We start from the raw sequence: 13,245 nt of genomic DNA on the forward strand, positions 1-13,245 counted from the left end.
ACTTAGCTACACCGCCGGTGTAGCTAACTTAGCTACACCGCCGGCTTAAAATACAATGGGCCCACATTGTTTTGGTGATCCAAACCATTCATTTGATTGGCCCTCACATAGATAGGGTGTCCACCAAAAATCAGCTCCATAGGATCATCCCAACCCTTCAAACTGTGGAGGCAAAAATGGACAAATCTGTGAAGGTTTTTACACGTTCATTTTTGCCTCCACAGTTTGAAGGGTTGGGATGATCCTATGGAGCTGATTTTTGGTGGACACCCTATCTATGTGAGGGCCAATCAAATGAATTCTTTGGATCACCAAAACAAAGTGGGCCCATTGTATTTTAAGCCGGCGGTGTAGCTAAGTTAGCTACACCGGCGGTGTAGCTTCACTTTCCTCATATATATATATATATATATTATGCGTATTGGGGAGAGATTGCTTAACGCATTCTCTCTCCCAAGAGATGTAACTTTCTTCCTCCATCCTCTCTCTCTCTCATACCTCTTCCTCTATTAGCCATCATGTAGATCTAACACATTCCAAGAAAAATACCCATTTTTCGTCTTAAAGTTTTCTATTTGAAAACCTCGGGTAGGGCTTTTCTTTCAATTTGAAAAAAAAATAAAAAAATAAAAAAATAAAAAAAAAATTGGGCAACATCTGCATACATGGGGTCCATTGATTACTGACAATTAGTAAATAAATTGTTACAAAATATGTGAATCTCGTTTGTTTTTTTTTTTACGGTGGGTCTTCCATCTAAGCGCACTAATAGATCATTGATTAATATACATGTAATTATGTAACAAATAAACTTTCCGAATTTGGACTTTATCAACCCTACAACTAAAACAAAAACTAACTAATTTAATAAGGGATTTGCGGAAAGGCATTTACAGGCTGGTTGTTTCATGAGAGAGCAGCCACCTCAGATGAATTAAATGAATGAGAAAAATCTGCTGAGAAGTGAACCTGTGTCGGCATGTAACCACATAAAGAAGTGGACATTTATATTGAGATCAGCAGTTGTATTTGGATTAGTGTCTCCGATTGCAGACATCTGACCATAAAATGATAGCATTAAAATAAATAACCATATAAATTGAACAGAAAATAAAAGCAAAAACAATGGCATGATATCCATACCCCTAATCGATAAGCCTTGTTGAATCCCTTAGCCCGGATAACCTTTTTTACCCAAGCCTTCACAATCTATTCAAAATTCCAATAGCATCAAAGGTTTGGTGCAAGTGTGAAACTCCACCTGGTCTGATCTCCCCAGCAATTCTTCCCTACTCACGGCTTCTTCCTGGCTTCCAAATAATCCCGAATCTGAGAGAAAATGAACGTACCAAATTTCAGTGAAAATCAACAAAAAAAAGTAATATGAAACTGCCAAAAAAAGAAGAAAAAAACTCGCTCTAATAGAGTTAATTGACCTTGGACTTGCAACACAGAAAAAACATGCGCTTTCTTCTAGAGGGTTCAGAATGAGCCAAATTGATAGAAAATACTGCACACAAGCAACACAAAAATCATGGATCCAATGTCGTCAAAAGCAACCAAAGCACAAACATTGTGAAAAAATGAAAAAAAAAATGCAAACAAAGCCTCAAGCCTGACAAAATTGTGAAGATAAGCCTATAGATGGATGCATGGTTCAAGCTGAAAGATATGTAACTTAGTTCCATGAAAATTAAACGACAAGATAGATTAAACTAGAATACAAAATAAAGATGAAAATATGAAGAAGAATCAATAAACAGAAGCCCCCCACCCTGCACATGGCCACATCCATCATCCATTTCCATGTTTATTTTATCAATCCCAAAACACCCAAGACAGTTCTTCGCAAAACAAAAGAAACCCATCCATTTTCATGTATCTATAGGTAGTGGAACCAATGATCGCTACTGTTTCCATTACTCTCATTGATTTTGTCTAAAAGGTTCTTTTACTCTCCCAACCTGACCCTAGCAACAAATCTAAGAAAAAAATTGAGAATCAATTATGAATATCAAAATGAACCGATCAAAATACAATGGATTCCCAATGCGGACTGCCCTCATGGTTGGTCCACTAGATCAATGGTCTAAATTATATACAAATATCTCCATGTAGGGACCAAATGTGCCTCACAAATACTCCATGAGAACAGTTTCCACGCAAAAGTGTTAGTAAACAATGCTGAGGCAATCACTTGTAACGCTATCCAACATTACAAAATATGTGACCAGTGCAGAAGCTCCATGGCTTCCTGCCAACAGAAACATGATCTCCTATTACAATCAATAGAAAGAAGACAAAAATTTGGGAAAAGGAAAATGAGAGATACATGTGGTTTGAAATAACAGCAATGGATATGGTTACGTAACTGAGCTCGAGAAAGTTCAAGAATCAGTCTTGTGGTCAGGGGGGTTCCTGCAAGCCAACCCCAAACACCACTGGAGCTTTTCCTCTGTTTTGCGCTTAACGAGGCCTGTTCAGAAGCGGCTTTTTGCTGTTAAAGCAGTATAAAAGAAACTTTCGAATGGCGGACAAGCTTGCCAAGGGTGGCGCAGCTTTATCAGACCTGTGCGTTATTGACACAGGGTTGAGAACTGGGTCTTGATACATTATTTACTTTTGTAATCCCCACGTATGGTGGAGTCATTCTGTTGGTCTCTTACCTTGTATGGGGAACATCTTGTCCCCATCACATTGTATGCTTGATCTTATGGAATGAAATCGTTATTTTCTCAACAACAAAAAAAGAAAAAGAAAGAAACTTTCGAATGAAATTAATGAGGGTCACTTTACTGGGTCAAGAGAAAAAAAATAAGTAGCTTTTATAACCTAGCCAAGGGTGCCATCAATTGATGAAATCTTCAGTAATAGCAGTAATCCATGGAAATATAAAAGAATAAAAGTTTCTACATGCTAACATGAGAACATAATCAAGAAGGAAATAAATAAGAGGAAATGATATTCATTGATACAAGATAGTCAAAAAGTGAAGACAGAAAATATAAACAAAATATATAGAGAGAGATTGAAAGGGGGAGAGGAGAGAGGAGAAGAAAAGAGAAGCGATTCAAAGAGAAAAGCTGAAGGAAGGAGAAACAAAGAGATTGAAAGAGGGAGAGGAAAGAGGAGAGAGATGAGATCAAAAGAGAAATACTTACCGATTCATCTCTCTCTCTCTCTCTCTCTCTCTCTCTCTCTCTCTCACACACACACACACACACACACAAATTGATTCCTTTCCATCCCTTTCTTCTACTTGCAGGAGGTTTACGAAGGGGAGAATGTGAGGTCTCGAGTCCGTTAGGTTTTATGCCTTTTGTTGTTTTAAACCTAAAAAACAAAACAGAAAAATGGTAGAAGAAATTTTTAAAATAATGTCGGGTATTGATCCGGGTTGGGTTGCCCCACACCTCAACCAGAACCCAACCTGAATGCACCTCGAGTTCAACTTCTTCAACCCAAACCCGACCCGACTCAAACAAACCAAACCCGTGATTTTTCAGGTTGAGCCTGACCCGAGTTGCACTTCTAGATCTTATGGTCCTATGCTATCCCAGTCATTGAAATGTCTCCAGCTGGACCTGCTTTTGGTTGCCTTCTGGGCTTCTGGACACCCTCAACTGTCGCCATTAAGCTCCAGTCCAGTGGTTTAAAATGAGGTATCCTGGGCTGAACAGGCTAAGCGAAGATTCACTCTTGTCCATCAAGGTTCTAGGAACCAGAGCAAATTCTTCACAGAAAGAAAGTCTTGATTCAATTCTCAGCCGGAAATAAACTAGAGTCACTGACATCCAATCCCTCACCCAGGAATTTAGTAATTTTTTGGGAGGTAAAATAAGGGTGATTGTCTTGACTACAAGTTCTTCCTTATTTATCATCCTGATTAGCTCAATCCTAAGATAGTTGGTAAATATCTCTTGTAATTTTCACTATCAAACCGTTCTAAGCTTTTACAATGACAATGAAACAATAGGGTATACATTTTAGAATGATGCTAACCAAATACTTTAGGGTTGTTGGTGATGGGGACATCAACAATGGGCATGAATTCAAGGTTTACAAGCGCAGACGTGGACAAGACTAGCATGGGCCACAGACATGAGCGTTTTTTTTTTATTATTTACTTTTTAGGCATCAAATCTCATCTGTTTGGTGTGTTTTTTGTATTATTACAAAGGATTTTCAATTACCTATCTAATGAGCTCAAGATCACATGGTTTGGAGGTGATTTGAGCAATTTATGAGTGTTTTTAGGAAGTGATATAGGTCTATTACGGGCTACGAAGCACGGATACTCTCCCGGGGCTCCCGTACCCGTACCCGACACGTATTGGGTGCGGGTACGTATGGGTACGCCCTGGGTACGTCCTGGGTACGTACCCATATTTGGAAAAAAAAAAAACCCAATTTTGGTTGTTGGGTGTGTGTCGGGTGCGTTTAGGGTGCACACCCACGCGTACCCGACACATCCTGCTTCTCTCATTTGGTGTAAATCCTTCCTGCTTCTTCTCTCTCCTCTCCTGTACTTAGTATTTACATGTAAACCATTTAAGTAAATGTACTTAAGACTTACATGTAAATAACGAAATAATCCTCATTTGGATTTATTAAAAATAGTTTCAAGACCCAAATCTAAAAGGAAAAAAAGTCAACTCTCCTGTTCTAGTACAAAATTTGAAGAAAAAGGGTTGGGTCAAAATTTTAACTTTCATAACTTTCAAACGGTGGGGTATTTTAAAAAAAAATTTAATTCATAAAATCTATCATGTCCAAACATTATTAAATCCCAAAAGTCCGGTATAAAAAATCTCATAATTTGGTCTCTAAAAATTATTCATCTTATCAGGCACTAGTCAACACACTGGTCAAGGCGACAGACCCTTTTTTTTAATGAATGATGTATTGATGCCTCATCTTATGAAATATGGAACTTAATCACTTATGAAATAAAGAGTAATATTAGAATTTTTCATTTTGGTAATGTTATTGTTATTTGATTGCTCTCCAATTATTATTTTTTATTTTTATAAATATAAAAATAGAATATTAAAATATATTATTATATTCGGCGTACCCGAACGCACCCGATTTTTTTGGAAAATCACGTACCCATGTCGTGTTGTACCCACACCCCGTACCCATACCCATGCTTCATAGATTACGGGATTACTATTTTAGGTAAGTTTTTAACTTATTTTACTTTTGATTAGATGAATGGTTGAGATTAGTTGATTAGGTTTGAAGTTATCTTCTAGGATTTCTTTTCCTATAAATACATCTTATGAAAGAAGTGTAAGGGACTTTTGAATATTGAATAAAATTGATATTTTTTTTGTGAGAGCTATTGTGGCTTGAACTTCTTCTTCTCTTCTCCTCTTGGTGGCTTGGAGCCAATCTTTCTCACTTTCCTTCTTCTTTTCCCTCAAATCATCCCGAAACAAGGTAAGACATCAAATCTTTCAATCTTTTGTGTTTCTTTAAACCTAGAGTTGAAAAACCTAAATTCCAAATAACTTCTTTAATCTTCAAGATCTCAACTTGAGACTTTGAAGGACTTTATTTGGGACTAAACCTCAGTCAAAGCACCCGCATCCACAGCTTTAAACCCCTTTTGTAGCCAATTCAAAATAAGCACCCTTTTCAACCCTAGAACACATTTTTTTAGAAATTAATGGTGCAACGGCCATTAATTTACTTGGTCTCACACTTAAAATCCCGTTTTAGCCCAATTTTGCCCTTACAAATTACCCGAAAGGTCTTCGAACTGCTGAGTACTTTGTGCAAGGTTTATTTAATTCTTAATTATTATTTTTACATCTCTTATTGCTGTTTTAAGTCTTGAAATTGCTGCTATCCGCAAAATAAATTTGCAATAAATCAGCCTTAGTGGTTCTCATAGGTCCCTCTAGCCTTTAGATTCAGTCCTAATAGTTCCTATAGTCTTTAATCCCATTAGGAGTGTAGGATTTTTCGCTTATTTAGGTATTGTCCTGCATCAGTTGGGATCAAGGTTTTAAAATTCGACTGAAATCCGAAATTTCGGGTTTCGGTCGAGAGCGAAATCGAAATGGGGTGAAGTCGAAACGTTACAAAATTTCGATCGAAATTTCATTATCCCCGAAATTTCTGGCCGAAATTTAACGAATATCTCTAAAAAATCTGAAGAATATTCATTATTTAATATTATCCTGAAATTTCAGCCGAAATTAAAGAAATTTTGGTAATTTTGCCAAAATTTTGTACGGGATAAAATATTACTTTATTCTATTTCGACGGATTTCGAACGAAATTTCAAAATTTCGACTGAAATTTCGGTTTAGGTGAGGACCGAAACGCATTCCGAAACCGAAATTTAAAACCTTGGTTGGGATATAGGGTAAAACTTTTCTTAGATTTATTTTCCTTGAGAATGAGTTTTCCGGTGTTTGGCTGGATCATTTTTCATTGTTTTTTTCTAAATCATAAAATTTCGCCCTTTTTTAGAAAATAAAATAAAATAAATTTCACGGATGATAGACCCATCCATTGAATAATTTTCCATGTGTTTTCTATAATTTGTTTACCCTACATCCAAAAATGTGCGTGTTTTCTTGATCATTGTTATAATTGATTACGTAATGGATAGTCATATCATTTTTCTTTTCAGAAGAAGACCATTTCTAAAGAAAAAGAAACTAGACCAATTCTAATGAAAGAAAATCTTCCTTCTTTGTTGATAAGATAATTACTTAGTTATGAATTTGAGGCTAGTGTGTGTTGCAACTATTTCTTCTCCACGATTCTACCAAGCCCATGCTCATTTTGCTTCATAGGTTATGTTTGTTCGACTATCATTATAGAAGTAGTACTTAAGGCCTCCTTTTGAAAGCCCTTAACACATTTTACCAAGGTAAATAATCTATTCTCAAATTAGGAGACGCACTGCATTGGATCCTTATTAATAGATATGAAGGTGAGCTATCTTATACATACTCCCAGGGCACCACCCAAGCAGCAAATACAAAAACAAACCAAGTTTGTTTGGGTTTATTCAAGTTCCGGTTTGTTATACCTTGGACTCGGGCTAGGCCCGTGACGCCTCATGTGACGCCTTGTGCACCAAAGCATTGTCCCATAAAAAAAAGGATAAAACAATGGGAGAGTTTCACCTCCGTCATGACTAAGTGTGTTGCTCAGAATTCAGCCTTTCACTCTTTTGTGAAGGGATCAGAGTTACCTTTTGTTGGGTCCCAGGTAGAACTTACCCTTAAAATCTAGCCATTAAGGAGAGGGTGCCAAAGTCCTTATAAGCCCTTCCATCCATTCACTTTCCTTATGTGAGATCTTTGCTTTCACATGGAACCCCCAACCATCTCCCCCTCCAAACGGAAGCAACGTGAGAACTACGAGATCTTCCCCAAGGGATTTCCTCCATCCTCAAGGGTACCCCGGCTCTGATACCACTTGTTGGGCCCGGGTAAAACTCACACGTAAAAGCATGCCGTTAAGTGAAGGGTGCCCAAGTCCTTTTAAGGCCTTCCACATCCATTCACTTTTCCGATGTGCGATCTTGTCTTTCGCGTGGAACCCCCAAGGCTTTTCTAAGAAACCGGCTAACTATGACCACTAAAGATGCAGCAACACCACAATGGTGTTTTACCATCTATGGTTGCACACTGGATTCTCCTTATCACAACATGTAAGGGGACTACAAAACCAAGTCATACTCATACAACTACTATACAAGCAATTCATGCAGGCAAAATATGTCAGTCAGTCATACCTTTCCTCCACCATTTGTAAACATAATCTCTGCAACACCTCATGAATTGATTGGATTTGATGATGATACTTATCACCTGAAACAAAGAAATTCATTTGATCTCTAATCTCAATCCAACTGCTCCCCCTCACTTTCTGAGCTCCTCTAGAATGCATTACTTCCCTAACTTCCAGTGCATCACCCCATTCACCAATGTCAACATACATGTTGGCCAAAAGCACATAACTTGAAGAGCCCTCTGGCTCATCCATAAAAATTCGTTCTGAAATACGCCTAGCCATGCTCAAATTCCCATGTATTTTACAAGCTCCGAGCAATGCGCCCCACATTACACTATCAGGCTTCAACGGCAAGGCTAGAAGGAAAGCTTCTGCCTCCCTCAAATGTCCGGCCCGTGCCAAAATATCAATGATACATGTGTAATGCTTTGTTGTCGGCTCAATCTTATACACATTTATCATGTCATTGAAATAGCGACAACCCTCGAGAACCAGACCACAATGGCTACACGCACTTAACAAGCCGACGAATGTGACCTGGTTAGGAGCGATCATGGTTTGATCTGATCTCACCATCTCATCGAAAAGCTCCAAAGCTTTCATACCTTCTCCATTTTGGGCAAACCCACATATGATTCCATTCCAAGAAACAAAATCTTTCTCAGGCATGCTCTGAAAGAGTCTAAATGCATCGTTCATTTCCCCGCACTTTGAGTACATATCTATAATTGCACTTCCCACAACCACATCAAATTCCAATCCAAACTTCAAAACAAGACCATGATATCGCTTACCCCTTCCAAATGCATTAGCACTAGCACAGGCACTAAGCAACCCACCAAAGGTAAAAGAATTGGGTTCCACTCCCGACAAACGCATCCATTCAAACACCGACATTGCATCCTTCTCACAACCATTTTGCGTGAGCCCAACGAGCATCGCCGTCCAAGAAACCACGTCTGGTTCAGGAATTTCCTCAAACACCCGCGCTGCGGCTGAAAGAAACCCACATTTAGCATAAAAGTTTAGCAAAGCATTACTAGTGAATCGGTCGAAACAAAACCCACTTCGAATGATCAATGAATGTACCTGCATTGCTTCAAAAACTCGAGAATTCAAAGCAAATTCATTAAGCATAGTCGCTAAAGTGTACTCGTCTACCCCCATTCTTTCCCAAACCATTTCTCTAAAGAGTTGCAAACTAAATTCACCCATCCCAAACTTCGAATAGCAAGCAATCAAAGCATTCCAAGATACCAAATCTCTTTCAGGCATTTCATCAAACACCTTCCGCGTGTCCCCCATTTCTCCAAACTCCGCATACATTTTCACAAGATTTGTGCCGAGAAAGGCGTCCGAACACGAACAAACCTTAATGATTTGTGAATGAATTTGTCTCCCAGTTTTCAAATTGCAACATGGAATGATAATTGTGTATGTGAAATTGTCAGGCCTAGTTGAACTGTGGGTCATTTGGGCGAAAAAGGATATGGCTTCTTTGAATCTTTGATTTTGGACAAAGCCTGTAATGAGGGTGTTATAAGATCGAGTGTCGGTTTGTGGGGTGTTGGAGAAGAGTTTAAGGGCTTCATTGATTTTATTGGATTTCACATAGGCGGAGAAGAGGGTATTGTAAGAGACAACGTTGGGGTGAGGTATGAGGTTTAGAAGGTTTTGGGCGTCAGATAAGAAGCCTGTTTTGGCGTAAGCATGGAGGAGAAGGTTGGATCGGTAGGTTAGGTTTTGTAGGCCGGTTTTCAAGAGGGAAGCATGAAGTTTTTGAGCTTCAAACATATGAGAAAGAGAGAGAGAGAGAGGTTTTTTAGAATGGCTACAAAAGTCGGTTCTCTTTTTTGAGATTTTATATGGTGACAGGTCGGGAAGGAAAACCCCCCACCCTTGATTTTCCATCCAACAAAAGCTCTCTTTTTTTTACTTTTTGTTGGATAAAAAATCAAAATCTCTCTCCGCCCTTGTTTCTACACGGTCAGTCACCGTATAATTTCTCTTTTTTAGAATGGCTTCAGAAGTCACTTTTACAATAGATGAAAGAAAATGGCAATGTTTGTGGTTCATTGATTGGAGGTTGGACGGCACGAAGGGAGGCAACTCGGGTCGGGTTCAACCTGAGTTTTGTCCGGCTGGATTGAGATTTACAAAGTTGGGGTCTGGTTAGGGCTAGAAAAGTCTAACCCGAAGTGACATCGGGTCAGATTAGAGTTGAGTCAATGGCAACTCGACAACCCCAGCCCAGAACGAGTGTGGGTCTTCCTTCCTGTTTTTGCTAGTCTTTCCTCTATTTAATAAGTTACCCTTGGGAAAAGCTTACAGCCATGCATCCATCCATCCCCTATTTATTAGTGTTTTTATAATAGAAAAATGCAAAAGGCTAGCCAAAATGGCTCGTATTCTAGTCCATTATTATTAGGATTTTGAAAAACTTTAAAGGCAAAACGCAAAACCCAAAACTGATTGTATTTTCCCCTTCATGTTTACCTCTCTAAACTTCTTTAGAAAGGATAACTGCTGACGGTTGTGTTTGTTATTTTCCTTTTTACAGTGTTTTTTCCTTTTTTTTCCTTCTCTCTCTCTCTCTCTCTCTCTCTCTCTCTCTCTCTCTCTCTCTCGCCTTTTTCATAGGAAAGAGAACAGCCTCGCCGGTTCCAAAGGACAACTAAGCTACAAGCTGGTTTTTTCTATTTCTTTAGATTTTTCTCAATTTCTTCATCTTCTTTTTCTCTTTTGGTTGGGACTCAGGTTGGGTTGACTTCGGATTAGGATTTGGGTTGACCCTCCTCTAGTTGGGGCTCGGGTTAGGTCGTGTTAGGGTTGATGTTATGCTCATTTACCCGGCCCGAGTTTCACGCCAGGGCGGAGGGGAGATGTATGTGAATGTAAGACCATTTATATTGTAGGACATTATGAGCCGACCCACATTTTCTTTGTCCCATGTGGAATTGGCACGCCATGCACAAGACTTAAAAAAACAATGGTTTAACTTTTCTTGTTAGATTGGATTGCCCGGATAAGGAATATGAATTCATATTCTGCGTCCATTGCAAGGGAATGCAAAAAGAAATAAAAATACAAACATATCATTAAAAAAAGGGAATTGCTAGCTTTTGTCTCTGGTCTGACATGCGACAGACTAGCCGCCTGACTCCATTTTTCTAATATAAGGAAGTGGTGTCCTATTTGAAAACCAACTCCCTACTATACCATCTCTTTACGCTTTTACAAAACCGTGAGTGTGGGTGATGAATCCTAGTTTCTCATATTTTTGAAAAATCTACAACAAAACTCTCTGTAAATTCTCTTAGGGCTTTTTACCTTGTAAGGAGAAAAAGAGAGTGACTCATTGTGTGAGACAGAGAACATGTTCTCTTGTAAGGGGTGGGCTCTTCTCTTGTAAAGGATTGCAGGTTGATTACTGTTTAAGAGGGTGAGTGTGTACTTTGTAACTCTCTCTGATAGTGTAGAAGAACTCTTATATTGAGTAAATATAAGGAATTTGAGAGATAAAAGGGTTACCAATTTGGGAACAACAAATCCCACTTTCTCACCACAATTACACACTCCGATCTTCAAGTCGGTGAAACCCAAATCCTCGCGAAGTCTCGGTGCATCAAGAGGATTCAATGGCGCGGTGAAATCTTCAAGAAGAACGCCCAAAAGGCCTTAGGTTTTGATCTTGATCCCAAATCAAAACCCTAAACATAAGAAACCCCTTCTCTCTCTCTCTCTCTCTCTCTCTCTCTCTCTCTCTCTCTCTCTCTCATTTTTATGTTTTTTGCGTTTTTCACGTCACACACACACACTACCGACTCACTCACTTTCCCATTTTTTTATCAAATAAAAGGAATCTCTTATTTTCTAATTAAATAGGAAATTTATCTTTCCTTACGTCAAATAGGTATGTGGGTGTGGAGCCTACATGGAGCTGGACCCCACAATAATCTATCCCTCCAGGCCCATGTGGAGGAAACACAAACCTTGACCCCTCACTTGGAGCCCATGCCTACCATGCCTATGCATAGCTCAAGCTTTGCTTGGGAACAACCTTAGTCATTATATCAGACAGATTCATGTCAGTATGAATCTTCTTCAATTGCATCAATTGTGTCTCAATCACGTCACGTATCCAGTGATGCTTAACATCAATGTGCTTGGTGCGACAATGGTACATAGCATTCTTGCTTAAGTCCATAGCCCTCTGTCTATCATAGTAAACCACATACTCCTACTGCTTCAAATCTAATTCTAGAGAAATCTTTTCATCCATAACATTACTTTCCCGGCCTCAGTTGCAGCAATGTATTCTACCTCTATTGTAGACAATGCAAAACACTTTTGGAGTTTTGACTTCCAAGAAACGGCTCCCCCTAAAAAAAGAAAGCAAATACCCTAAAGTCGACTTTCTACTATCAAGGTCATTTGCCATGTCAGCATTTGTAAATCCTTCCAAAACTGGTTTTGAACCATCAAAATTCAAGCACAACTTGGAAGTTTCCCTCAAGTACGTCATTATCCATTTCACTACTTGCCATTGCTCTTTTCCTAGAATAGAAAGAAAATTGCTCATAGAACCCCCACTGCATGAGCGATATCAGGACGTTCACGAGCGTCGGTAATAAGTTGTAAAAACGTCAGTGGAAGTAACACCGACGGTTTTTCACAGTGTCGGTAATTTTACCGTGCCTAAAACCTTTTACATTAAAACCGTCGGTGCATGGATTTATACCGTCATTAAAATAAGTGAAAAAGAGCTGAAAAAAGGACATTCACCGACAATTGATAAAAACGCCGGTAAACGTTTTTTTACACCGACGGTCATAAGCGTCTGTAAATGATACTAAAATAAAGACTTTTCCATTAAAAATATACCGACGTTCATCTGTACCGTCGGTGTTTATGACATACACCGGTGTTCATGACCATCGGTAAAAGTTATAGAGGCGTTTTCTTTTTAATATTCACCGACGGTTTTATGACCGCTGGTGATTAGCATTTTTTTTTTTTATTATTATTTTTTGAAATAAAGCAGCACAATGACTTAGAACCTGTATAAAAATTGTACCACCATTAGAAAGTAACATATACATATTGGCATCCAGACAACAAGAAAAAAAAAGGCATCCAAACTCATCAAACCAGCCATTCCCATTTAAAATAAACCCAAGAAGGTCCTCCAAACAATAGTCATCAAACCAACCATCTCCATCTCCATATAAAATAAACAAGTATACCTCCAAACAATAGTCATCAAACCAACCATCTCCATCTAAAATCAATCCATATACCTACAACTTCTACTTCAATGTGACATCCAATGGTAAAAAAAGACTATTTAAAGGACATTAAATGACACTATAATAGCATCCATCATTTCAAATACAATGACAAGAAACAAAAATGTATAAAAGGCATTGAGTTCCATCCCTTCCTCTAAAAATCCATAGATCGATGATCTTGAGAACGTGA

General features: G+C 38.6%; 1 protein-coding gene across 1 annotated transcript; it reads right to left on the bottom strand.

Annotated features, from left to right (window-relative positions):
* Positions 1-678: 678 nt before the first annotated feature.
* LOC143883037 (pentatricopeptide repeat-containing protein At2g13600-like) lies at positions 679-9,621 on the bottom strand. The gene is made up of 4 exons (XM_077386403.1): positions 7,766-9,621; positions 1,437-1,510; positions 1,144-1,329; positions 679-1,057 (listed from the first exon to the last, which is right to left on the bottom strand). The coding sequence occupies exons 1-2, from the start codon at positions 9,556-9,558 to the stop codon at positions 1,483-1,485; spliced, it is 1,821 nt and encodes a 606-aa protein (XP_077242518.1). The 5' UTR covers positions 9,559-9,621; the 3' UTR covers positions 679-1,057; positions 1,144-1,329; positions 1,437-1,482.
* Between the last annotated feature and the right edge of the window lie 3,624 nt (positions 9,622-13,245).

The sequence above is a fragment of the Tasmannia lanceolata genome, unplaced genomic scaffold (assembly GCF_043159265.1).
Source record: "Tasmannia lanceolata isolate RefF3 unplaced genomic scaffold, GAP_Taslan_0.1 ptg000002l, whole genome shotgun sequence".
NCBI lineage: Eukaryota > Viridiplantae > Streptophyta > Magnoliopsida > Canellales > Winteraceae > Tasmannia > Tasmannia lanceolata.

Coding starts and splice junctions, on each gene's coding strand:
- LOC143883037 (XM_077386403.1), bottom strand. CDS start 9,558: ATGTTTGAAGCTCAAAAACTTCATGCTTCCCTCTTGAAAACCGGCCTA. Junction 1,511..7,765: donor TTACAAATGGTGGAGGAAAG/GTATGACTGACT, acceptor GCTTGTGTGCAG/TATTTTCTATCAATTTGGCT.